Source organism: Anastrepha ludens, chromosome 6 (genome assembly GCF_028408465.1).
Source record: "Anastrepha ludens isolate Willacy chromosome 6, idAnaLude1.1, whole genome shotgun sequence".
Lineage (NCBI taxonomy): Eukaryota > Metazoa > Arthropoda > Insecta > Diptera > Tephritidae > Anastrepha > Anastrepha ludens.
In genome coordinates, this window is record NC_071502.1 from 94,100,421 (window position 1) to 94,128,007 (window position 27,587).

At 32.2% G+C, this 27,587-nt stretch overlaps 2 protein-coding genes across 5 annotated transcripts in view; one reads left to right on the plus strand and one right to left on the minus strand.

Moving 5' to 3' along the window:
* Window positions 1-934: 934 nt before the first annotated feature.
* LOC128865921 (uncharacterized) lies at window positions 935-3,786 on the minus strand. Of its 2 annotated transcripts, none has more exons than XM_054106331.1 (2): window positions 3,515-3,786; window positions 935-2,201 (listed from the first exon to the last, which is right to left on the minus strand). In XM_054106331.1, exon 2 carries the CDS (start codon window positions 1,900-1,902, stop codon window positions 1,243-1,245), a length of 660 nt encoding a protein of 219 aa, XP_053962306.1. In that variant the 5' UTR covers window positions 1,903-2,201; window positions 3,515-3,786; the 3' UTR covers window positions 935-1,242. Both variants share the same exon structure in this region, with proteins under 2 accessions (XP_053962306.1, XP_053962307.1).
* Window positions 3,787-4,083: 297 nt separating this feature from the next.
* The window catches only part of LOC128865922 (putative fatty acyl-CoA reductase CG8303), a 79,965-nt gene continuing 56,461 nt past the window's right edge, over window positions 4,084-27,587 (plus strand). The window contains exons 1-2 of one of the 3 annotated variants that reach the window (XM_054106333.1): window positions 4,084-4,187; window positions 6,809-6,918. The gene's annotated coding sequence lies outside the window, so the exon portion shown is untranslated. Of the gene's footprint in view, window positions 4,188-6,700; window positions 6,919-27,587 lie in introns of those variants that run through there. The other 2 variants (XM_054106334.1, XM_054106336.1) reach the window with 2 other exon arrangements.

A 27,587-nucleotide genomic window follows, 5' to 3' on the forward strand; every position in this document is an offset into this window, starting at 1 on the left:
CCCTATTCCCAGTGCTTGCAGATGATATTTTTGACATTTACCGTAATCGCTGTCAAAGGAAGTGAAAATAATCGGCAGATTTATTACTATTATATATAAGTATATAATTAAATACGTTATTGCATTGCTTTTTGCTTAATAGTTTAAACTTTTATTTAATAAAATTTATGTATTTTGGGGCTATTAATATTTTTATTGAAAATTTAAAAATCAAATATAGTCCAAAGGTATATTAATATTTCCCACCGTCATGTCATCTTTTTATATTAGCTCAGTGCGCTTTTAAGTGCGGATGCCAGAGTCAATACTTCTTCAAGTATTTACGGGTACAGACATATGAATAAGTGAACACTTCACTACACTACTTACACTAAGTCGACCAAAAGTGATTTTTCTTTGGCATGCTATTTTTTTCATTATTTCTTATTTACTTAAGTTGTAAGCTGTTCATCTGACTTTCCTTCTTGCAAGCTCACATGCCCAAATAAAAAAATTTCCTTCGGAAATTTGCAACTTTCCCTTAAACAAGTCGAGTTGTTACTCTCTCAAACAAGTTGATGTTAATGAGCAAGTATGCTGTTATTAACAGGTAAATGTAGTGGGTGCTGTTGCTATAAGCGCCGTTGTTAAGGCATCCACCTCTGTAAGTAACACTGCTGATGCTAAGTTACTTAGACTATCGAACAGATCTATGGAAAAACTCGCCATTTTTTTTTTCATTTCCAATTTTTCCAATTTCCAAACAATTATAAAGAAAATATTTTCATAGCATGAAGAAATAAATGAAAACCTTTTACTATATTAGCAAGCAAATATTAATGGTGGAGCCATCTTACCATTGCAGTTGAAAATCGCCTGCGGCTAAAATAATAAGTATTTTTATTTTTATTTATTTATTAAAAGAGTAACAATTATAAATAACTATTCCACTTAAAGAGCTAAGCACTGGCTACTATGGCCTTCGGCTATTAATTAGTATAATAAAAAATGACAGCGCGTCTTATAGCCTTAACTTACATCTAGATACATAATCACAAATCTTATTTAAATTGCATACCGTTGTCTGTTTGAGGAGTTCCGATGGTTTGATGCTTGAGAAAAAGGATGTTCTGATATTTTGTAGGGAAGGACAAGTATCTATCAGATGAAGTGTAGTAAATTCGTTGGAGCCACAAAACGGGCATGTAGGCTTCGGTGAACCGCTGAGCAGGTGGGCATGTGGCATGAGTGTGTGACCGATTCTCAGCCGAGTAAAGGTTTTTGCTTGGTGACATAATGCAGATGGAGGGTAGATATTTTTTCCCCAAAGGGGTTAAAGTTTTTATAAGGATGCTGATAAATGTTCCATTTAGTTGCTGCGTTATCTGCGGCAAGTTCTTTCGCTAGTATCTTTATGTCATTGCAAGTGATATAGTTAAATGTGTGTAGAGGTTCCTTATTCGCCTCTTTCGCTCTCTTGTCAGTTTTTTCGTTACCATTTATCCCAGAGTGCCCAGGAATCCACATAATTTTGATTTCACTTGTGTGTATTGAAATTATATTGCGGATTTTTGTTACCATCGGGGTGTCATTTGTGGGGTTTAATATAGCTTCGATTGAGGATTTGCTATCGGTGCAAATTAAGTGCTTGCTACATTTCTGGGAGGCAAAGATTACTGCTTCAAGTAACGCAGCTGCTTCAGCTGTAAATATTGAAGTGAATCTTGGCAAAATTCCGGCATAGATGGTAACACCTTCTGCGTTTGTCACTGCAAACGATGTGCAGGTGTCAGTTTTTGATCCGTCGGTAAAAATGATCTCCCAATCTTTCTTTAATGGGGAAATGGTTTCGAGGAAAATCTTGTTGTATTCGTTTGTATTAGTGGAATCTTTTAAATGTTTGGATAGATTGTTCAACATCATCGAGTTGGGAACGACCCACGGTGGATGTATTGCAGGTTCTACAAGTACTGGCTGAGCAATGATATCCAGTTTTTCGGCTTCTTTTAGAATGATGGAGATTGTTGATTCCCGGCTCTTTCTGTTTAATTTTTGAGTGCTCGAGTTGATGTGTTTAAACAAAAATCTGTTTCTACATTGAATTATCTTCAAAATACTTGTCCTTGTATTGTTGGCCACCCTTTCCGAGATGGTGGGAAGTCCAGCTTCCGCTAAGGTAACGTTTAAGGGGGAAGTGGGGAAGGCTCTGATGCTTCTCCTGACTGCAAATAATAAGTAATAATTAATAATAAATTTATTTTATTGGATAAATTAAAATAAACAAATAATTGGCTCGTAGACTTCGGTTAGCTGTTTGGCCGAGCTCCTCCTTCTATGATATTTGGCGTGCGTCTTGATGTTGTTCCACAAATGAAGGGACCTACAGTTTTAAGCCGAGTCCGAGCGGCAGATTTTTTTTGTAGAGCTTTTTCATGGCAGAAATACACTCGGAGGTTCGCAATTGCCTGCTGAGGGGCGACCGCTTAAAAATTTGGATAAATTATCGTGAATAAATAAGGAAATATTTGCTTGCTGGTGCATAAAACTAGATTTCGACGTCTTTAGATTTCATTTTCAAATGAAATTTAAGAGTGGTTGATCTAGTTTTTATTTATTTTTATTTATATTAAGAATGCTAGGCAGCAAATACACATTTGACTGAAATTGAAAAGGAGTGTTTTGAGATTTGAGAAATAATTTGGAAAATTATGGATGAAGTAGAACAGAAGGTCCAAGATCAAGTGACCTTGATGTGATAAATGCAGAATTTATACGCATATCCCTAACAATTTGAGGAAAGGTAGGATCAAACTAACACGCGAATGCGCGTTAAGTTAACCAGAACAAGAATTGAAAGTGCAAATACTTGCGGTTAGAAATATGTTATTTTACGTGAGTCAGTAATACAGTGGGGCTTATCTAACATTTGGGGTTTAAATACCTTTTTTTACTTTAGCAGCTAAAATAGCATTGGTTATATTTTAGAAAATTAGGTTAGACACTTAAAAAATTGTTTGCCTCCTTTCACAGGGGCAAAAACGAGAAAAAAGATTTAATATCGAAAAGCGATAACCGGTAACCGGTATCCGATAATCGATTTTCAGCTATTCGTGAAGCCCCATTAAGTTTAAATGTTACATCAATCGTCCGAAGATGATTCTGGAGTTGAAACATAGAATCAGAGCTTCCATTTGTGAGATAAATACCGAAACTCGTGAAAATGTGCTGTAGAACTAAGTTGACAGGCCATTTGAGTGACATTTTGTTGTACTTTTAATAGCAAGGCCTACTCCTTCAAATAAAAGAAAATTGAAAAATATTTTTGCATGCTTTATTTAGAGCCGAATTAAATTCAATTCCCAACGCTAAATTATAATGGTAACCATAACTAAAAATAAATAAAATAAATATACATAAAATACTTCCTTAAAAGCACAGCAAAGCGGCCCAAAGTGTTAGTCTTGGCCACAGTGTATGTACACATTTCTGTTAGCTTTAATGTACGTACACTGTTAAATTCACACCAAACTGTTACCTTAACATTTCCCCATAACCCAATTGAGGCATTTCTTTTAACTCCATTACTTCTGTTGCCCATAGCATAACTGCTAGTCATCACTTTTGGCCACTTGATACGTCTTTGATGTTAACCCGTTTATGAGCGAAAATTTGAAATTGAAAACCTTCGCTTCTGGTTAGCTGGTTGGTCTCAATTCCGACTTCGCCATTGCTAAGTGGACTACAACTTTGGTTTGGATTACGGCTGCGACAGCAAGTTATAATGCTGCCTAGCACCCGCCGCGTCTCTGTGACTTCACTTGACTCTGCGTTGCTCAGCACAACTCAGCTAATTTTTCGAATACCCCTACTTCTGAAGCTTTTTTGCTGTCGTTATGTATTTTGCATTTATTTATTTTTTCACAATTTAATTTTTTTATTCATTGCTTGCTTTACTACGCTGTTTTCGTTTGTTATTTATTCTGCTTTGGTGTTATGCTGCTATGGCTGTTGTATTTGCCATTGTGGTTGTTGTTTTGCTTCTTCTTGTTAGCTGCTTGCGCGTCTGCGCTTCAGTTTCGCTGATTTGAGTTTTTAATGAAACATTTCTTACAGCGATCAGTCACAATTTAGCGTGCGGTGGTTAAGGCTGCGTTTAAAGCTTAAGAAAGCGAAAATTTCAAAGCGTGAAAAAAGAGAAGAAAAAATTGGTAAAGAATTTAAAATTCAATCGAATTAGTATTCAACTTAAAGGAAGCATTCGGCTTAAAGGAAGTGTTCTCTAAAACAAATCGATTTCGAATACAAATGCAAAGTGTCTAAGCGTGTGGATTTTGATTTTTGTTGGCCCAAAAGCACAGTGTATTACCAAACTTTTCGCATGCGAGAGCAAAGCTATCGTTTATTTACTATTATATATTTCCTTCATTTCCTACTTGAACCAATCGCAAGCGCACAAATCGAAAAGAACGTAGTCGAGAACTGTAGAAAAACGTGAAAAATTAATGACAAAGAAATTATTTCATACATTTTGCTACCGAAAATATCGATTTTATTAAATAAGAAACAAAATGCAATTTGTTACATTGAATTATTACACCAGCAACTTTCTGGCGCTCTAAAAATTGGCGAATACATCGCACCGAGCAGCCTGAGAGATGAGCTGTTAATGAAGCGAACCAATTTCTGTAAAAATTTTAAATCAAACGAAACTTTAAAAATATTTTGTTCACGAGGAATTTTTATTTAAATTTTTAAGAAATTTGCAAATACTGTGTTTAAAAAAATTACTATAAACTTAAAAAAAATTTAATATTTTTTGCCTCACGTTTTGTTCAAAAATTTTACTATAATAAATTTTTAAATTCTTACTCTTAACATTTTTCACTAATTTTACATAATTTGTTTTCTTGTTTTTATTATGAAAACATTGAACTCAATTCTTAGTAGACTTTTTCATAAAGTTTTTTGTTTTTAATTTTTTCTTTAAGCTCCTAAAAATGTTACTTCAGTATTTTAATAAAACTTATATAATATATTATTATTGGTAAAAAGTTTACAACTACATTTCCCTCTTTTTTTTAGTTTTTATTCAAACTTTGTTTACCAATGTTTTGGTTTTTTTTTATTTAAACATGGAAACGCTTTTTGTGTAAGTACAAAAATGTGTGAGTGCAATTAATAAAAATGTTACCATAAATTTTGCTTTGCTTTATTAAAACAAAAAGTGACCTCAATTTAAAATAAGACTATAATTTCTTAGTAAACTTTTTCATAAAGTTTTTTGTTTTTAATTTTTTCTTTAAGCTCCTAAAAATTTTACTTCAGTATTTTAATAAAATATATATTTTGAGTAAAAAGTTTACAACAACTACATTTTCCTCTTTTTTAAATTTTTATTCAAACTATGTTTACCAATGTTTTTGGTTTATTTATTTAAACATGAAAACACTTTTTGTGTAAATACAAAAATTTGTGACGTCATTTAATAAAAATGTTACCATAAATTTTTAGTAAAGTTAAAAAAACAAAACCTTTTTTTTATTTTTGCTTTAAATGCTGGAAAATTTTACTCAAATCTCTTGTTAAAATAAATACTTTGAAAAAAATTTAACTTTAACTTATTTGGAATCGTTACTCAGTACTTTTTTTGTTATATTAAGTTTACCAAATATGTGGATTTTTATTATGAAAACACCTGTTTTGTAAAAACAAAATATGGAAAAACCTTACTATAGAATTTTAGTAAAAATTTGTCTGTAATTTAACAGTAAATTTTATTTATAGTTTTTTTGTACTGATATATTGTTTGAAAATTTTACATTTTTTATTTGTAAAAAAGTTTTGAACAAAAACATAAAAAAATTTTACTATAAAATAATTAGTAACAATTTCGCCGCAATTTTTCAGTAAATTTTATTTGTAATTTTTTTGTACTTAAATGTTGTTTGAAAATTTTACTTAACTTTTTATTTGTAAAAAAGTTTTGAACAAAAACAGAAAAATTTTACTATAAAATAATTAGTAACATTTTCGCCGCAATTTTTCAGTCAATTTTATTTATAATTTTTTTGTACTTAAATGTTGTTTGAAAATTTTACTTAAATTTTTATTACAATAAACATTTTTAGTGAAAATTTAATGCAATATGTTTTTAAACTCGCCAAATATTTTTTTCGATCATTTTACAAAATTTGTTAACTTGTTTTTACTATGAAAACAAATCTTTTGTGAAAAATGTGACTTGAATTAAAAAAAAGACATGGAAAAATTTTACTACATATAAAATAATAAGGAACAACTTTTTTTCTATAATTTTACAAAGCTTGTGGGTTTTTATTAAAAAAAGCTGTTTTGTAAGATTAATTAAAACAAAATTGTATTATAATATTTTGTTTTTTTTTAATTTTGGATTTAAATGTGTTTTGAAACTAAAAAATCAATTTTTATTACAAAATAAATTTATAGTAAAACGTTTACCAGAAATTTAAAATTTTTTTTTTCATCTTTTTATGACAATATAAGTAAAGTAAGCTAAATAAAAATTTGCTCTACCAATTTACTTCACACTTGTTTTCCACAAATTTACAATTTATTTACAATTTACAATTTACAATTTGAAAACAATTTCTTTAACACAAAAATTATGACTTTAATTTTTCACGTTCTACACACGAGCGCTATATTTGAATAAAAAATTTTTATAACAATTAAAATACCAAAACAATAAAAAGTTGAATAAAATAAATCGCAATAAACAACTCAAAGGCGGAAATATCTGCAGCTTTTTTAGTCCACCACTCAACTGCTCGCTGTTGTTGTTATTTTTTAGTATTATTTGTCATCAGAGCAACATCAGGCATCCTACACCAAGAAAAGAGAAAATAAGCCGCAACGCAGTACTCCTTCCCCTGACCGCCGACTGTCATCATACGCTGTTAGGTGAGTTTTCCCAAACTCTTTTTCTCTTCTCATTAATAAGTTTTGTTATGAATAACTACTTTTTTATTTTATTTTTGCATATTTGTTGTATTTTTCTCTTCTCCGCTGTCTTAGACCAGTTTATCTCTGCTCTTTTGGTTTTTGCTGGAAAATTCGCACGCGCTCCAACGATTTTTCTCGTCGCGTCGGCAGTTTTCCAGCCAACCGGAGCAGCAGGCGACATTGCCTAGCTTTTTTCTCTCATTTCTATTTTCTGATTACCTCTTTAAAGTTGTTTGGATTGTTTTTCTTTTTTTTTTTTTGTATTTTAGTTTGCTATGTTTCCTCCACTTCTTGCGTGGTACACTTCTCAGTTTCGTTTTTCAATTTACCACTTTGTAAGCCATGTTGTTATTCGGCCAAGTTATTTGGCCACGTTGTGGTATTGCCCATTTGTTTGGCTTTGTTGCTGTTATTATTATTATTATTTTTGTTTTTATTGTTGTTTTCGTTGTCACTTCTGTTGTCAATGTTGACTAAAACCACTTAAATTTCCATGCTGCGGTTTTGAAGGTTTATTTACAGTTCATTCATTGCACATAACCGACGGACATACCCACATATGTACCATACATACCTGCATCTATAGTAATATAAATATATTTGTTAGCGCTCATGCCAGTCTCGCAAGATCGGAAGTTCGTGAGAGCGAACAAGTTCTTTGATAAAGTGCGTTTACACTGCAGAATCGCCTCGTAAACAAAACAAACAAAAACAATGTTCTAAATTAACTCCATTGGTTAAAACCCGTTTTAATGGAAACTATTAACTTTTTGTTTACAAAAATTACAAAGATTAAAACAAAAATCTATATTCTATGTGTTGAGCAATCGTCGATACGTACACTAAACTGGTTACACAATACGACGTTTGGCAATTTTATTATTGGCTAGGAAGCAACATTCTAAATTTTTTAGTAGCTGTAGTGCCAACTCCTCAAGGCTACTACCGCATTTACCACCAGTCTAATAGCCGAGCTACTCCAAATGAAATATGAGAAATCAATACGTGATCGTAGCTGCTGAAAAATGAAAAAAAAACATAATTTTTACATAAAAATTAATATTTGCTTTATAGATCTAAATTGTGTATTCCTATTAGAATCTGAGATCATCAAACGAGCATTTCAGGTGAACTCACTTACGAGTGAACGATTGCCTCTCATAGCTGCTTACGCTTCTGTGTATAAGCATCATTTTTGATAGGAGAGCGAGTAGTGAGAAAAAGATCAGTTTTCCTCTTAGATGGGCAATGAGGAAGCACTGCCAGAAGAACCAACTCGCCAACCTCACACAAAAGTAAGAAGTGACAACGTCTATAAATCTCCTTTTCAATTAATGACAGACTAGAACCCTAAAGAAACTAATATTCTTAAATGCATTTGTTTAATTTATTTTTACTATATTTTGATTCTAAAGGCTTTTTCGCATATATTTCTCGCGAAAGAAATGAGAGTAACGCCCCAATTGAGTATTCTGTGTGATTCAGATATTGATGATAGCAACGATTGCGATAGTAACGAAAAAATAGAGTTACATTTACTAACTCTTAAGTTATTTAAATAAATGTAAAACTTCTTTAAAACTACATCTTGACTTAAGTACGCCACCTCATGTAAATTTTTCTAGAGAAATATATTTTTGCAAGAATATTATCGACTTATAGGTAGGTAGGTAGGTAGGTAGGGTGGTTGTCATAAGACACACTTAGATCTTTCGCAGGTCCATTGTGCAGAGCAGAGCTTCGTTAGTTTTAAATGGGCTATGTCCGCTACATCGGTTAGAATTGCAGCCTTCTCATAGCTAGGCCTTCACACTCACATAAAAGGTGTCTGACTGTTTCTTCTTCTTCTGTATTAAGACAGCTTCTACAGAAATCGAAGTACGGGAGTCCTAACCTTCTAGCGTGGCTGCCTATTAAACAATGACCAGTTAATACACCTATCATTTTTCTTATAGATTCTCTGTTGAATCTTAGCAAGATCTTCGAACGACCGCTGTTCCAGTTCGGCCATGTCTGTCTGCTTAGTTCGCATGTTGTGAGGTTTTGCCAGCTTGTATTTACCTTTTTGATGGTTTCCCTGTCTATAAGTAATTTACAAGTGGCTATGGGCATGGGTATCAGCACCTTATCCGGTTCGAGATCGAGCGTTGTACCGGTTCGTGCAAGTTCATCCGCCTTACAGTTTCCTACAATGTTCCTGTGGCCTGGTACCTAGATAAGGTGCTCATGTAAATCCTTTCACGAAGAAAATTCCGAGCAAGTAGTTAAGCACAATCAAATTCTTTTCCAAGACCCTAAAAATGCAATTACCAACACAGAAAGCAGCTTTGTGCATTCGAACTGTATGTACATAAATGCCTGCCACGGAAAGCATGAAATGTGCCGAATACCTTAAGGAAACTGGGCTATTATTTGCTATTTTAGTTTCTGTAGACTTTGATGCTCCCATTACGCAAATATTGCCTGCGAAGACCTTTAGTAAAATTTTCCAGGGAATAATTTTCTAGAAGATTGCAAACCTCTAGCAACCTTAGAAATGTTAATAGTAGTAGTAGGAATTCTTTATTTAATTTATAAACTCATGATTAAAAATTGATTTAATTCACAGCTCTTAAATTAATTAATAATTGAACTCTGCTAGAAGAAAATCTCTATAGTGCCAGGCTGAGTATATGAAACCAATTAGCGTTCTCCAATTTTGGACATATAGGTATATTACTTAAGCGTCGTGTAGCTTCTCTGCATTTAATTATCTCTGTCTGATTTCGTTCAGTACAGGGCACTTTCTTAAGAAGTGATACATAACTTCTTCTTCGTCTGAGTTGCATAGTATGTAAATTTTTACCGCGTTGCCATAGGCTATTGCATGCAGTTTTAACAAACCACATCTTGCTTTAAATATTGTTGTTATGTCACCTATCCGCATATCTTCTCTAAAGTATGATTCTCCTCTTGAGTGATCTAAGTGTTAATATATTCGTGTCGTGCTTGATAATGCTTTTTGTTTCGCCATGTTTAAATTTTGTAATTTCATGTTTGATAAAAGCTGGATACAGCGATATTGCCAGTCTGTAGGAGTTATATTTTCGTCAAGCTTTAGGCCGAACTCCATACCTAAGTCATTGAGTTGCTTGAGCGAAAACACGATTTGTCGTAATATGCACTGTGTAAGTTTGTGCGGGAGTCTACTGCTGTTGTATTCATAGATAGTTTTCCAAATGTAGTTCTAACGAATATAACTAGCTATCTTCTACGTTAGTTTTTAGCGTTATTGCATAATTCGGGGTGAAGTTAGGTAATTTGAAAATTCGTTTAATAAAATAACGCCGAAGTTTATTTACTTCGTCAAACAGCGTACATATAACCCCAGATTCGAGCTGCGTATGTTTGTTTGGTTCTGCACACAGCTTCAAACAGCTTCCGTTTTGCTTTATATGAAATGTATGGTTTAGCTAAGAAATTGCTTCATGTACAATTAATGTTAGCTTTTGCTAAATTATTTCAGGCTTTCCACTCAGCGCAATATTTTTCTTAGAACTGCATTGTTTTTCAAATTTCTCGGAAAAAGCGTCACAACAAACCTGTTTTGAGAAAGCTGATGGTTTGAAATATTATACAGAAATATTCCTCGTGTAATTCTATTATATAAAGTATGTTCAAATAGGTATTTCGCTCAAAGGCATTCCAATATTCTACATCTATTCCTCTTTTACAATTACTACACCGCATTCTTGTCTTTTTTGGCTGCTGCACAATGCTATCGAACGTATTATGGGGAGAATTTCAAGTTTCTGTTCATGTGCCGCGGCATTACAAAATTTTTATTATTTCTAATATTTTATTATAATTTCTTGCCGTCTTCATAACATGGGTGCATAAAGAGACCACTCCACACAATTACTTGTATTATTCATTCAAATATGTTTCTTAAGTGCTGCACATCTTCTCATCACATTAGCAAATCTGTGTAATAAAAATATTGAAAAAATTTACTCCGCAGACTGTTGACGATTTAAAAATTAAGCAAAACTTGTTTTCAAATAACCGGCAATGAGTGAATGAATATATAAAAAATCAGCTTTAATAATAACTGAAATTTTATCATCTGCAAGCAAGCAATGTTAATATTAGCGAATAAAAATTCTTCAGTCTATTTCGATACAATTACAGATATACCGTTTTTTGCTCTCTTTCCTGATAGAAAATTTGAAAATTAAATTCATAATTTTGAAATTTATTAAATGTTGAAAACCTTGGTATGAAGTTTTTTAAAATCAAATATCATGGGTCCTTTTTAATTTTTCTTTTTTTATTTATATATATATTTTTTTTGTTAGAATAAAATATACCTTTTAAACAAAATTTACTTTTTCATTTTCATCTTCTCTTGCTTTTGTGAAAAACCCTCCCCTCCGATTTTGTTCTTCCTTTTTTCATTGATAGCAGCAGAGCCCGTGCAAAATACTGCTCTAACGAAGTGCTCGTATAATACGTGCGTTTGCACATCGATTGAAGCGTCGCTACATATAGACGTACTTTAACATTAGCAATCAGATACACTGGTTCGCTATATTTATCTATCTGAATAGAGGCGACTCGAAAAGTTAATGGAATCCCACCATTAAACTTTCAGGTATTACTGAGTGTAGCATCAGCTATGAATGAACAAAATTGAGAAGGGAGTGTTTTTCACAAATGTTAAACAAAAAATTTTTGTTTTCAAAATTAAAAAAAAAATTATTTATTAAAAATTCTTTTTTTTACAGATTAAATTTATTTGAAAATTTTTTTTTCTTTTTTTTAGGATAAAATTTATTTCTAAATTATTTAAAAAAAAATTAAGAAATTCTAAATTTCTCAAACTTTTTGAAAAAAATAATTTTAAAAGAAAAAAACAAAAACAATATTTCTGAAAATTCAAAAAAAAAGTGTTCTCAAAATTTTGAAAAAAAAAATTTCATAAAAAATATTTTCGCAAACTTTTTGAAAAATCAAAACAAATAAAAAAAATTGTTTCCTGAAAACAAAACAAAAATTTCTCAAAATTTAAAAATGAAAAAAAATTTGTGGAGTCCCACCATGGGACTGTGAGGGATTAGTGAGCAGAGCTTCAGGTAATTTTATAAAAAAAAATTTAACAGAGAGTTTTTTTCGCAAATGTGAAGCAAGCAATATTTATCAAAATTAAAAAAAAAATTAAATTTATTTCAAAGTTATCTGATTTTTTTTCTAAATTTCTCAAAATTTTTGAAAAAAATTATTTTAAAAGAAAAAAAACAAACAAACATGTTCTCAAAATTCAAAAAAAAAAACATTTTCTCAAAATTTTGAAAAAAAAAATTCATAAAAAATTTATAGAAAAAATGGAAACAAACAAAAAACATTGTTTCCCGAAAACAAAAAAACAATTCTCAAAATTTAAAAATAAAAAAAAAAATTAAAGGATAACCTCATTATGGGATTAGTGAGCAGAGCTTCAGATATTTCTATAAAAAAAAATTTTAACAGAGAGTTGTTTTCGTAAATGTGAGTCAAACAATTTTTTTCAATTTTCAAAAATTTTTTTTTTTAACTAAAAAAACAAAAAAATTTATAATCTATAAATAATATATACAAATTTTATAAACAATATTTTCTGACAATTTTTATTGGAAAAACTGAAAACAAACAAAAAAATTGTTTTCTCGAAAACAAAAAAAAATTTCTCACAATTTAAATATAATATAAAAAAAAATAATGGAATCCCACTATGACACTTTCAGGGATTACAGAACAGAGTTTTAGGTATTTTTATAAAAAAATTGAACAGAAAGTTTTTTCGCAAATGTGAAGAAAACAATTTTAATTTTCTCAAATTATTCGAAAAAAACTTGACAAAAACCCAATTTCTCAAAATTAAAAAAAAAATACTCTAAATTAAAAAAAAAAATTATAAAAATATTTTCTCACAATTTTTGAAAGAAAAAGTTAAAAACAAACAAAAAAGAATATTTCTCAGAAACAAAAGAAAAATGTTCTCAAAATTTACAAGCAAAAGAAATTTTAAGTATATTTTTTCTTAAACAAGAAAAGAAATTATAAAAATGTTGAAAATAAACGAAGTTATTTGACTTTAAAAAACTATATATCAAAATTCTCAACATGCCATAAATCTCAGAAGTATTTGATTTTTTCTTAACTTTCATTTCACTTGTTATTATACTCAAGCCTTTAAATAAATAAATTTTCGCAAAAATGTGAAATCTTGTCCAAAAGGCTATGATCACTTCACATGGAATCACTCACCTAGTGATTACCCTTATTTCTCGTTTACTGGAAAAACGTCATAACTCAAAAATCGAAAATCAAGCGAAAAACGCCTTCAAAGCATTCAATTTACTAAGCCTCACTAAGTAACAGTAAAGACAAATTTATTCATAATGACTTAAGATTTTTTTGGCACAGCATAAAAGACGAGCTGGAGTAATTTCTGCATGCTTCTCTAAGCAAAAATTGCTTTTGGGTTATGACGCTCTCCCAGCGAATGAGCCTTCCTACATCCGAGTCACTCTCAAATTTTGCGCATACTTATACATAGATAATTTTTAAAATGTATTTTTTACTGCTATCTCTGATTGACCCAGAAAAAAAAATTAAAAAAACTCGAGTTTGCAGAATTCTGAGACTGCATATGGAATTTCAATTAAGCCTGCCAATTGCGCGTCACCTACCAAACGCTAATGAATGGCTTTGTTTTTTGTCTATGATTTTTTCTAGTTTCGTTTTTGCAAGTATTTCCGAATCCTCACAATAAAGCCTAGAAGAAAGCTTAATAAGACAAAAATGCGCAGGAAAAAACGCCTGCTCATTTTTTTTAATTAACACAAAACAAAATGCGAAAACATTGTTGACTGAAGCTTAGAAAAAATTACAAATAAATTAAAAATTGTATTTAAAATTAAAAAATGTGTAAAAACTGAAGCTGTGCTGTAGCCGAAAAGCTGTTTTGAATATCAATAAGCTGTAGCGACTTTGAATCGTACGATGCCGATATACCTACACGTGCATAGATACAATACGATATATGGTATGTGTGTATGTGTGTATGTATGCGTTTTTGCTAGCTGTTGTTTTGTATTTTAGTTTATTATTATATGCCAAAATGGCGGTGCCAAACTTGTCATCAAACCCAAACACTCAAACGGACATTCATTGTTATTATTATATTTCCTACCGCATATGTCTGTATGTATGTATGTATGTATTGTTTGTATAATATGTATTTTTTTAATAATATTGTATGTATATGTGTGCCCATATAACTAGTGGATCAGGCTTTGTCTACATGCCAAGTGAGAAGGAAGTTATTGTCAAAGGCACATTTTGCTCGCTTCCTTTTCTCACCTTCACAAGTCATTAGACGCTGCTAGAAAAGGTTTTAAAATTAGCATTTAATTTAGATACGCGTTGATTCTACCTCGGTGGCGTATACAAAACTGCTCAGGCAAATGTTAATTCTTAATTCGCGCGCCAACATATACTCGTAGCATATCTGTGTGAGCTATAAATAATATGGTTATTATTTAAATAAAAAATTCATTAATTTTATGAACGGTCAATACGGCTTTTAAATAGAGATTAAGTTTGTTTGAAATGAAAGTTTTTGCTAGCAAATAAGCTGAGTAGGAGATGAATAGAGGCTTTTTCTTTTAGCAGAAGCCAACATTCCCATTATTTATGTATGATGAACGATTTAATGCGCGTGGCTGCTATGGTTGATTATAATCATCAATCCTATTTTATAAGATTTCGCTGACGTCGCATGCAAAAAAAAAATGGTCAAAAAACGGTGCCATTTTTAAACGACTTCAAAACTTTTATTTTATTACAAACGGTGGCGCAATATTAATCACACTACCAGAAGATATCATAATATTTCTTGTTGCAGGTCAATCATATTGAATACTTGTGAACCAGGCAGCTGGTCCATCACTCAAAGTCATATTTTTTTATTTAGTTAAAAAGTTATTCAAAAACAATTTAGATGATTAATTTTACATCTCCTTGGCTTGTATTATTTTTCGGGCTCCAGAAATCCCGGTAACCCGAATTTTGGGGATTCAATTTTTCTGCATTTTTCCACCAATTTTTTCGCAGTTTCATGTCGCCTCCAAACGGTAGACGGGTTTTTATGAAGAGGTTTGCCATTGCCTGCCGAAGAGTGACCGAGTACACAAAAAAACTTTTTCTGTCATTTGGTGTTTCATGCCCAGAGTTTCGAACCCTGGCTTAGTGATTTGGGTCTGACTAAAAAATTAAACTTTTTTTCTAATTAAAAATAAATGAAATAAATAGAATAGGATCCACAGAATGAAATTGATATCTTTTGTATGTGTTTTATAAGAAATTCCCGCTATATAGCACATTATTTTGCAAAACCTGACATATTTGAATAAAAGCTTACCGACACGGCAAAAAAAGCTTACCTTCTGACACAAAGCTTCATAATTTCTTGCTTGGAGACGCTTTTGCGAAATTTGTAACCGACAAATTTTTCTATTTCTGAAAATAGAATAGATCAAAATTTTTAAAATTTCTGTTTATGCTACTAAAGCGCTTTTTACAACTCTCAACTCTAGTAGATCGATACTGGCCGTTCATCTGGAGCCCGCAATACCGAATTTACATCAATAACCTAGAACTCATTATTTTTCAGTTCAGTTCTTACTTTATGCATCAAAAGATTTTCTAAGGATTCCTATACTCCTTTCATTAGTCGTCTGAAGCTTTTGCATCAATTTTCCCACATTTGCTAGTTATAAAAAAATGCTGGAAACAATATTTATGATTACTGCTCACAGAGCCACGTCGAACCCCATTTATTCTGAAAGAAGTTAACCTTAAAGTTCCTTCGCAAGTTTTAATGTATTTTAGGCCTCTTGAAGCTGCTCACAGAGTCGACTTCTAGCCCATTTCTTTTGAAGGAAGTTAACCGTAAACCTACATAGAAGTTTCCACTCAAGTATCAAGGCACTTTAGGCCTCTTTTTTTGAAACCATGTAAAACAAATACGAACTTAATAAACCATTTCGTTTCTTATTCCAAAATTGGTATTCTCAATCCAGCATTTTCCTATATCGGACCAACTTTTCATCATCAAGAAAGCGATACTATCCTCTCTCAATAAATGATTAACGACCTTTCATCACCAGCTTTTTATTGATCAGATGAATTTTTTTCCAAAGCTGAACAATTTTATCGACGCTTAATAAACTCCTGTGCCTTTCTGAACACGGCAAATTTTATCAGCCAAGCGCCGTGTTCGTTCACCACTTTGCGTGTAGCATTTGGAGTGATTAAGGAAGTTGGCTTTTTTCTTATTAGAAAGGCGGGATACTTGTCAAGCAGATACAGAAACTCTTATGAATGAAATAAACGCTTGCATATTTAGTTGTGCACGCTGCTTATTGCCCTTTAACATGTAACGGTAAATGCAGCTTAGACTTAAAATTGAAAGCATGCTTACAATATTTAATAGAATTTGCCATACCTAAGGTTGAGTGTTAATTTCTTGGCTATTTGTATATTTTATGTATATACATCGATAAATTAGCATAACAGAAATGCATAGGAAAGTCTAATGCGACGATGGCATAGTTCGCCAAAGGCTAATGTAGCAGCGAACTAATTACATGAAATTGCATTCATCGTATCAAATTTTTGCAGAGGCCTTTATTTCATGTCTACGAGTAAAAGGCGGTGTTGCCAACGGAGCGCTAAACATTGCATTTGGAAAAAAGCGTTTTACCAGACTAAAAGCACTAAATTTGTTTAAATCAACTAATACTTTTTTTCATAAAAGTTTATATTTAAGACATCTGGCAGAAAACACTTGACTTTCCTTGTTGCTAAGCTCGTATTGTTCTTACTCACGTGTTGTTTTTTTACCTCCTTCGAGTAAAGGTTGTTCCATCAGTCTAATATTTTTTTATTCATTTTTTATAGTCCAAGGTATTTGGCTATTAAACACACCTTAAACGAATATCCATTATATTAGCAAAGTCCAGGTGCGTCGTTGTGAAGCTTGCTGCTGTTCTTACTGCACATTACAATATTGAAACCAACACCAAAAGGCTGGGGTATTTCGCAGTGCGACCAAAATTTCTTTGATTACGTCTAACGCTGCCATATCATTGCCTCACCTCATACCATATATCGCTATAATAACACTTAATATTCTCTTTTCACCCTAACATTTTTGTCCTCTAAAATCAGTCTAGAGTCTTAAGGTGATTACACTAAACTGACCGGGCAAAGTTAGTGCTGCAACAACGACAACAACAACAAAAGTCCATTTTATTGTTCAAGAATTTTCAAGGCTGACATTGTGGAGCACAAAATCAGCTGTTTTCTTATTTACTTTTTCTTAATTATTTTCGCTTTGCTGTACTTCACTTTAGACTTCATTAATAAATTGGAAGCCCACAGCAACTAGTCTAGAAGTAGATCGATGTGAGCAAAATTTTTATGTGAAGGAAAATATGTTTAACGGCAGATATTTTTTATGAGGAGCTTTTTCATGACATGCAGATGAGTTTAGTAGTTTACTTTACTTTACTTTAAATAATTTGTTTTAATTAATTTTTTTATTTCATTTTTTTTATTTAATTGAATTTTATTTTCTTTTATTTTTCTTGCACTTTATTTAATTTAGTTTTATTTTACAATATTTTTTTATTTATTTAATATATTTTTTTTTTTTTTGAAGTTATTTGTTTCAATTAATTTCATTTTTATTTTGTTTTATTTTTAGTGAATACATTCATTCTGTATTTAATTTAGCTTAATTATACTTTCTCTTGGGGCTCATTTTATTTATCTTGAAAAAATTTAGTGTTATTTTTTATTTTATTTATTTTACTAATATATTATTACTTGTTTTAATTTATTTCATATATTTTAATGAATTTAGTTTTTAGTTTTTTTTATTTTGATTTTATTTTAATGTAATCTAATTTTGTTTTCGATGACAGATGAACTGTCTCATTTTGATTTTATTGTCTTTCAATTTGTTTGCTTTCATTTTATTTCCTTTTATTACTTCTTGTTTTTTTGCGGGTGAAAAAGTTTAAAGTCCAAGTTTCCAGTTCTTTCCAGTTTCTTTTTATTTTTAATTTTCCTTTATTTAATTTATTTTTGTTTTTGTTCATTTAATTTAAATTTATTTTATTTATTGTAATTTTATTTTGTTTGAATCCAAATTAATTTTGTTGGTCAATTCAACTTAATTGTAGTTTTCACTGTAGTTTTTTTCTCTTTTCTAATTTAATTTTAGTTAGTTTTCCTTTATTTTAACTTGATTTAATTATAATTTTTATTTCAGTTATTTTAATTAAATTTTATGAAATCTTTATGTTTTAATCAGTTTTATTCAAGTTTATTTTTTATTTAATTTTAGTTTTTTTTTAATATCAGTTTCATTTTATATTTTAATTTAGTTTATTTTATTTCCGCTAATTTAATTCTTTATTTTATTTATTTTCATTTTTTTTTTTTAATTTAATTTTTATGTTAGTTATTTTAACATTATTTTATTTACTTTTAGCTATTATAATTTTTATTTTATTTTTGTTAAGGCACTTTAATTCAATTTTATTTTTTAGTTAGTTTTGCTTTATTTTAGCTTAATTTAATTATAATTTTTATTTCAGTTGTTTCAATTTAATTTCACTATTTTTTTATGTTTTAAACAGTTTTATTCAAGTTTCTTTTTTTTTAGTTATATTTGTTTAATATCAGTTTCATTTTAAATGTTAATTTAATTAGTTATTTCAACATTATTTTATTTATTTTTAGCTAATATATTTTAATTTCTATTTTATTTTTGTTTAGGCACTTTCATTCAATTTTATTTTTTTATTTATTTATTTAATATATTTTTATTTAACTCAAATGTTTTCATTAATTGTATTCAAATTTATTTTATATTTTATTTTAGGTTCTTAATTTAGTTTTATTTCTTATTCATTTTTACTTTACTTTGTTTCCGATTATTTAAATTAATATTAGTTTTTATTTTAATTATTTTAATTTTATATTATTTTATATTGTTTATTTTTATTTTATTTCTTCCAAATTAGCTTTATTTTATTTTATTTCTGTCAAATTAACTTTATTTTATTTTATTTTATTTAAATTTTATTTTATTTGGTTGGTTGGTTGGTTTAAGGGTGACCCCGCATCGGAGTGCCACATTTACCGCAAGTTGGGTCCGTTGTGTGGCCCTAGAGCTCATTATGTTATATGATTTCCCCACCTAACCGAGATTTTTATTGTAGATTTTGGTCAAAGATATTAATTCGTTTCGAGGATTTGATGAGAGATTCGATTCAGGTTCGAGAGTACTGAAAGATTGTCAATTGTTGGAGAGCCTAGAAGAGCGAGTCGACTTCTGGCTAGACCGGGACAACTGCACAGCAAATGTCTAATCGATACTTCCTCATCTTCGTCCTCGCAGTATCTGCACAGGTCGTTTTGAGGAACCCCGAGCCGACGTGCGTGAGTGCCCAAAAGGCAGTGGCCGGTGATACGAGATATTATATGCCTTAGTTCGTGTTTCGAAAGACTTATAAGGGTTTTTGTCTGTTTCAGGTTGTAGGATGGCCAGATTTGTCTGGTCGTAACGCAAGTAGTTTCCACTCGCCACCTCCGATCAGCAATGCTGTGAAATTCTCGATCGATGAGCATTTTACATGTTGAGAGCGGAATGTGGATTGTGGGTAAGTTACTAACATTTGATTGCGCAGCTCCATTTGATTGTCTTGCGAGCTCATCAGCTTTGCAGTTACCTTCGAATCCACTGTGGCCCGGTATCCAGATAACTTGACAGAATTCTGAACACTTATCTCGTTAAGAGATAAGAGACAGGATCGAACCACATCTGAGTGGGTATAAGAGGAGCTGAGTGCTCGAACGGCCGCTTGACTGTCGGTGAAAAAGCGGATATCCTCTAGTGATATTCTCTTTTCTAAGATAGTTTTCGCAGCATACCAGATAGCGCATACTTCCGCTTGGAATACGCTACAGTAGTCGGGTAATCTAAATGATAGATTGATGTGAGGGGAATTGGAAAAGATTCCAAATCCCACTTTGCCGTCTTGTTTTGAACCATCTGTATATATAATCAGCGGGCCATCGATTTCGGTTAGATTTGTCTTCCATTCTTCCCTAGTTGGGAGTGAACATGAGAATAGCAAAGGTGGTGATGGAAGACTTACATGATAGTCTATGTCGGAAGAGATAACAGTGTTCCTGTTCAGTATGGCCGAATGGCCAAGATACTTTTTCCATTTCGATATAGCATTCATGCGTGTCGCTGCTTTCGCTGCAATCGCTTTGCCAGCCAGATCGATAGGGAACAAGTGAAGCAACGTATTTAGAGCCTTAGTAGGTGTTGTACTTAAGCATCCTGTTATTAGGAGGCAGGCTGTTCTTTGGACTCGATCAATTGTGGCTACTCTACACCGTTTTTCGAGTGCTGTCCACCATACAACCACACCGTAGAAGAGTATCGGTTTGATGATCGAGGTGTATGTATATCCAATAAATGATCCGAGATGAAAAACCCCAGGTTTTGCCTATAGCTTTCTTACAAGTATAAAGAGCTATGAAAGCTTTTTTACATCTGTTTTCGATGTTCAATTTCCAACTCAACTTCCTATCTAGAATAACTCCTAGATATTTAGCTGAATCTGATAGAAGTAATGATTCCCTTTTAAAGTTATTGTTTGCAGTGGAGGAGATTGTTGTTTCCTATTGAAGAGAACAAGATCTGTCTTTGCTGGATTCGCATTTAGTCCGCATTCGGTGCACCATTTTGACAGAATATTGATTGAGCGTTGCATGAGCTCAGTGAGGGTATTTATTTTATTTAATTCTATTTTATTTAATTGCATTTTGCTTCATTTAATTCATTTTTATTTAATTGTACTTTGTTTTGCATAATTTAATTTAATTTTTTAGTGAATTTAATTTAATTCTTGTAAGAATCATAGCAAGCCAATTACATTTAGGTCATTCGTTTTCTTAGTATAGGTACATAATATAACATACATACCGTAGCATTTACACATGCGTTTTCTTTTTAGGACATAGGTATAAAGGTCACATAACCTTTCAATTCTACTCCTATTTAAATTTATTTTAAATTGTTGTAATTTATTCTATTTATTTCTACTTTTTATTTAAATTAAATTTTTATTTGCCCTTTATTTTATTTTATTTATTAAACTAATTCTGCTTGCACCACACATTTCTATACACTTACACCCTTTTTGGGTGTTTGGCCGAACTTCTCCTTCTATTTGTGGTGTGCGTTTTGTTGTTGTTCCACAAATGGACCAATTGCACCAATTTTGAGTTACTGCAGTATTATCATGCTTATGCAATTACATTTTTCACGTGTTTCAATTCGCTCTTGCATTTATGCATATAATAAATGTAATTAAATGGCCTCTTTACTCACTAATCCACCCATTTTGTTTTCCTCGCTTGCAAGTTCATTCCGATTAAGCAAAATCATCCGACATACTTTAGCGAACTTTAGACGTCGTGTAGCTTGCATTGTACTTGTGCTTACAACGGTTAATTATGCCAAATTCAAACAAAAAAGTAGATTCATGCGAGTTCGCCTCTGCTAAACAAATAAATAAAATGAGGGAAGTGCATTTACTGCAAGCGATTTGTGCGCTTATTTGCATAACTAATTAGTGTGAAAACCACTCTCTCACTTCAATGCCTACCTACTTACACAAGTGGATAGTGGATATAACATGCACTCACTTGCCTAACTGAATACTTCGTGTGCTTACTCTAATCGGTTCGTGTAAAAAGCATTTCGCACTAAAACTATTTGCAAGTCACACTTGCCGTTAATCGTTAACTATCTACTTAAAATGCTATTAATTTTATTTATCCGATGAGCCATGATGAATGTGTATTTTTAAACTTTTGTAACTGTAAAAAAGCTGAGCTGAGCTGCTTTGATATGCGAAGCAATTCACAAACAAATGATTATACACATATGTAAGTATGTATTTGAAAAAAATTGCCGACAATATACAGCGGAATGCGGCTTATCAGACTAAACTGGCGTGTGCTTCTAAAACCAGTCGAAGCTATTACAAGTCACAGAAACACTACCCTAGTTTGCACAAAAAAAGAGCAGAATATCTAAAAAAAGTAACACAAAATATTGATTACATCAACCAGTCCTTCAGTTCGGTGCATTGTCACTAACCGAGCAAGATGTTTCAAAAGGCAAGTTCAACCTTTAGGCAACGACTCAGATAGATGCTAATATCCTATTATTTTCATATATTTTCAGACTCTTATTAAACCTTTAATGCTAATTTTTAGTTTATCCATTTCTTCAGGATGAGTGTTTGAAAAAACTTTACTACTCAGATTCTCAAAAGTAGAAAAGAAAATGATAATTCAAGTTATAAACCAATAGCTAAATTAACAACAACTGCCATAGTTAAATTAAGGGCAAAATGTGGTAAGGTATCCAAGCTGTTATTTGCCCGAACCAGCATAGTTTTGTCACAGGACCATCTACTGTCTCATATTTCACTATTTTTAAAGAAGATTGTCATGCAAGCTTTGAGGCTGTTAGCCCAGTTGATACTGCATATATGTAGCAACTTTTGTAAGACATTTGATAAAGTCTCGCATAAAATATTGATCACTAAATTAGCGCACTTAGATTTTCATTCAAAGCTGATTGATTGGATTAGCGTTTACTTGCGCTGTTACACTTCAAAATACATTTTCCTGTTTATTTCATGCGGGCTATAGAGTTCCTCAGAGTAGTTACCTTGGCCCTCTTTTGCTTGTCATTTTCTTTCTTATCCACAAAATTTCTAATACTCGTAGAGGAATCAAAATCGCCATTTTTCGAAAAAAATCGATTGTGGAGCGAGCTGTGTGTGGTGGAGCGCCGTCTTGTTGAAACCAGAACTGCCTCATACGCTTTCGACGAATAATTGGCATCACAAAAGTGGTTATCATATCGCGATAACGCTCCTGATTGACGGTAACAGCTTGACCATATTCATTTTCGAAGAAAAACGGCCCAATAATCGTTTTCGCACTAACGCCGCACACACAGTGACTTTTTCGTCGTAAAGAGGTACCTCTTGAATTTCGTGAGGATTTTCAGTAGCGTAAATACGGCAATTTTGCTTGTTTACTGTCCCATTCAATAAGAAATGAGCCTCATCGGACATGATGATTTTGTCCCAAAATTGCTCGTCATCTTCAGCCATTTCGATGACTCTTTGGGCCCATTCCAATCGACAAGGCTTGTCCGCAGTCAACAATCTTTGCGTCAATTGAATCTTATACGGGAATAAATGCAAATCAATGCGGATAATTCGTTGTAAAGTGGTTCGAGCAATGCCCAACTGCTGAGAACGGCAATTTTAGGGTGTCCTTGGCGACGTCTCAACACTGGCCCGTACAAGAGCAATATTCTCATCCGATCGCCTTGGTCGGTTTTGATGGTTTGGATGACGGTTTGGCCTCTTTGGATTAGAAAGAGCATCACCAGTTGAAAACCTTTCGTACAAACGTTTAAAAGTGTTCTTAGAAGGCGCATTTTTCACATTATTTAATTTTGTATACGCACGTTGAGTTTTCAAAATTGACTTCTTTTGTTGAATGTAAATTTCAACAATTTTAATGATAGTCAACCGAAACTAAGGCGGTTGCCGTAGCCTTCCACATCATACAATTCAAGCAGTTTGCTGAAAAATCACGTTGATTTTTTATATTTTCCCCCTTCAAACAAAATTTCATATCAAAAAAAACAAATTTTTACATTCGCTATGTGAGAAAATCATAAGAAAAAAATTATAATAAATCAACGGAATTTTTAGTCACTTCAAGCTTGCACTTTATTACACTAAATTTTAATAAGCTATAAAACTGCATGCCAAAAATCTTTCTAAACATTATAATTAAAAGCCGTGAAATTGTGATGAAAAGTATGTAGAATTTTTCAAATTTTTGAATTAAATTTTAAAATTGGATATATGGTTTTTGTTAGATAATGCGTCAATGAGGTAATGATACAAAAAAAGGAACATTCAAAACAAAGAAAAGAAAAATAGTCAAATTTGGTCGAAATTTGATTGAACTTCCAGCATTTTGTCGCGAGGTGTAGTTGCATATTTAGTACGATTTTGGTTTTCATTGACCGAAATGAATAAATATTATTTATCATATAAATTCGCTTAAGGAGTTTCTAAGAATTCCAATTCTCTTTCGCAATTCTCTAATCCAAAACTGTTTTCTTGCTTTATAGCTCAGGGATTTCACTTCTTACTGGAAGTTTTTTTTTTTTTGTCAATTGCTTACTGTCAATGCGTCAAAAAAATAAAAAAATGCTAAATGATATATACGAAGGGTAAATTAAAAAGTCTGTGCAAAGCCAAAGAGATGCACTACTGGCACATATCAAGGTTATGTTTACTTAGTAGCATCTCTTGGAAGAGCACACACCAAGTTTCAGCCAGATCGATCGATTTGTATTTGGTTTTCGTTTGAAATAAAGAAGTCGAGTGATTTTCCTATTTCATCACGACAATGCACCAGCTCTGTCTCAGCAGTTGTGGTTGCAAAATTAATGGAAATAGGGTACCATCACATTTCACATCTCCCCTATTCTATAGACTTGGCTCCCTCGAACTAATAGTTGTTCCCCCATTTGAAGAAATGGTAAGACAGGAGGAGGCCATTCATGTCTATAACGATTTTTACAATTCAAATTCTTAAAACACTTTTATTAATTTTCCTGCAATTTCAGTTGCAAATCGAATTTCCTTATTTCGAAAAAACTAGTTTTCTTTTTTGAAACTTAAAAATCAGTTAAGATTTGTGAGTTTATGAAATTTAATTTTTATAATTAAATTTTCGAAACCATGATTATTAATTATTTTTATCATTTTGAGCGTATTCAGAGACTTGATCGATCTATTATGCCCGCTTCATGGCCGCAAAGTAAAGGGTGGTTAAATTTCAAGGGCCGATGGTGAATGGGAACCACACCTAAACGCCTAGTTTTTTTTGCATTTCATTTGGCATTTTTCAATTTCAGACTAACTCCATTTGAACCATGGAAAGATACATAATCGAACAACGCGTTAAAGTTATTCAGGCTTATTATGAAAACGGGCGTTCAAATCATGAGACACATTTTCATCTCAGTGGATTCGTCAATAAGCAGAATTGCCGCATTTGAGCGAATGATAATCCAAGAGTGATTGCCGAAAAACCAATGCACCCACAAAGAGTGACTGTTTTGTGCGGTTTATGGGCCGGCGGCATCATTGGGCCGTATTTTTTCCAAAATGAGGCCGGTCAGACAGTTACTGTAAATAGTGTTCGCTATCGTGAGATGATAACGAACTTTTTATGGCCCGAATTGGAAGATATGGATGTGGACGATATTTGGTTTCAACAGGACGGTGCCACTTGTCACACAGCTAACGAAACAATGGCTCTTTTGCGCGAAAAAATTGATGGTCGAATAATCTCACGTCGCGTCGATGTCAATTAGTCGCCAAGATCATGTGATTTGCCTCAGCGCCATCGAAAATTTTAACCATCGGATAGAGGTGTGCCGCCGAGGCCGTAGCGGTCATTTGGTCGATATTTTGTTCCATACGTAATTGTGTCATACTAATATTATCACAATAAAGAGAAATGATAGTAATTTCTTAAAAAATTGTATTTTATTTAAAATCAACACCGGCCCTTGAAACTTAACCACCCTTTATTTCTCTGAGTCCAACTTCCTCAATAAATTTTAGTACTTGTCCTAATACACTGAGTTTTATTTCCTCCTCTGGTAAAATATATTTACTCAGGTTTACCCATAACGCAATAACGGCTAATACATTTACAACCAACTTTTTGGTTAATTTAATTAGTTAAAGAAACGCGCATGTATCTAATGATATGCCCACCTCTGTGCACAGGTACGTGATTGTGGCATTCATTTCGATTTAATATGTAAATAAAATCATAGTTTTTATATCACAGCAGCGCTACAACTTGTTTAGGAAAACGTGCGTTATGAAATTCTATAATTCTTCTTTTTGAATTATGTAATATTTTGAATACAGTTTGCACTACTGCTAAGCTTTGATATTAAATCAATTATTTATTTATAAAACACGCTCCTCACGAATACAATTTCAATAAGCTTAATTTGAAAAGCATGAAGATCGTAACTGATTGGAAATGAATTGTGAAAACAACTTATGGAATTTCCGTCAGAAGGTCGTAGACCGCTTGTTAACGATCGTAGTACACGGTGGCGCAAAATTAATCACCCCATTGGAAGATTTATAATTTTTGAAAATGGCGGCGTACGTCAATCATATTTGACACTTAGGACACACAGCTGCAGTATACAAATAAGGAAGCAATGGAGCGCGTAAAGGTTGAAATGAAGGTTTCCATCACTCGAAATCTTTTTTTTTTTTTTGTATTTAAATGATGAATTTTGCGCCACCTTGTAGAGGAAGCGATATGTTATGTTCGAAAACTTACAATTTTTCAAATTAGGCAGATAAATGCGATTTTTGCGTATTACATTTTCCGAGAGTCACAAGCCTGCAATTTTCCACGACCTTATGAAATAATTTATTAAAAGCGCACGGAGTTGCTAAGCATTACAATTAGCGCTTAACGACAGCTTTCCAGGTTCCCCATATAATCAACACTCTGACCAGTAAATGCGCGGCAGGCAGAGGCTTCGAAACACTGAGCTCGAAATTGTTTACTGAGTAAATTGAAGTAATAGTAATTAACCTCAACATGCGCTATAGTTTCATATAATTACTCTGTATTCTCTCACTCCCAATTAAACTACTTAGGCTTTGGAAAATTCTTTAACTTTAATAAGTGGCCGGACTGTGAATATTTGAGACCCTCCGCTCTTGCTTTTAAGATCGCTTGAATCAATATACCGCTTAGAGGTCTATCTACTGTAAAACTGTAGACCACAAAAGCCTCATTTAGTGCACAGCCTGAATGAAATGCGTGACGGGAGGGTACTTTTATTATGGATTAGGGTGATTTAGGCATCTTGCTTACCCACGACATAAGATTCTTAATATGCTTAGGGTGCATATTGTAAATATTTCGCTTATCACATTGCATCCACGATCTTCAGCTGCTCAAGTATACTTAAAGTATATGTTCATGGTAGGACCAAAGAAGCTCGCCTCCATTTTTCAGATATCATTTGGAAACTCAAATAGATAGAATTCTCATTTGACGAACATCGTACGCTAAAGTACAGATTCAAGCCTGACATCGTTGGCTCTCTAATAGTATCAAGAAAAGCCTGGCAAAGTAGTAGAGGACCGCAAGCAGTCGCCTTGTTCAATGACATAGACGCTTAATTGTTCGAGAAAAAGGCTTTTTTTATTTCTCAATATTTTAATTTCGAAATATAAATCGGTGAGTTCCGCACATATTTAGTCTGAGAGGCAGGTCTTGATGATAGTAGCAGAGGAACAGAAGTGCATGCGGAGTATACCTGTAGGTAGAAAAGAAACTGAGTTCACTAAGGC

Bases quoted from the DNA above. Each gene is read 5' to 3' on its own strand.
- LOC128865921 (XM_054106331.1), bottom strand. From the start codon at position 1,902: ATGATGTTGAACAATCTATCCAAACATTTAAAAGATTCCACTAATACA.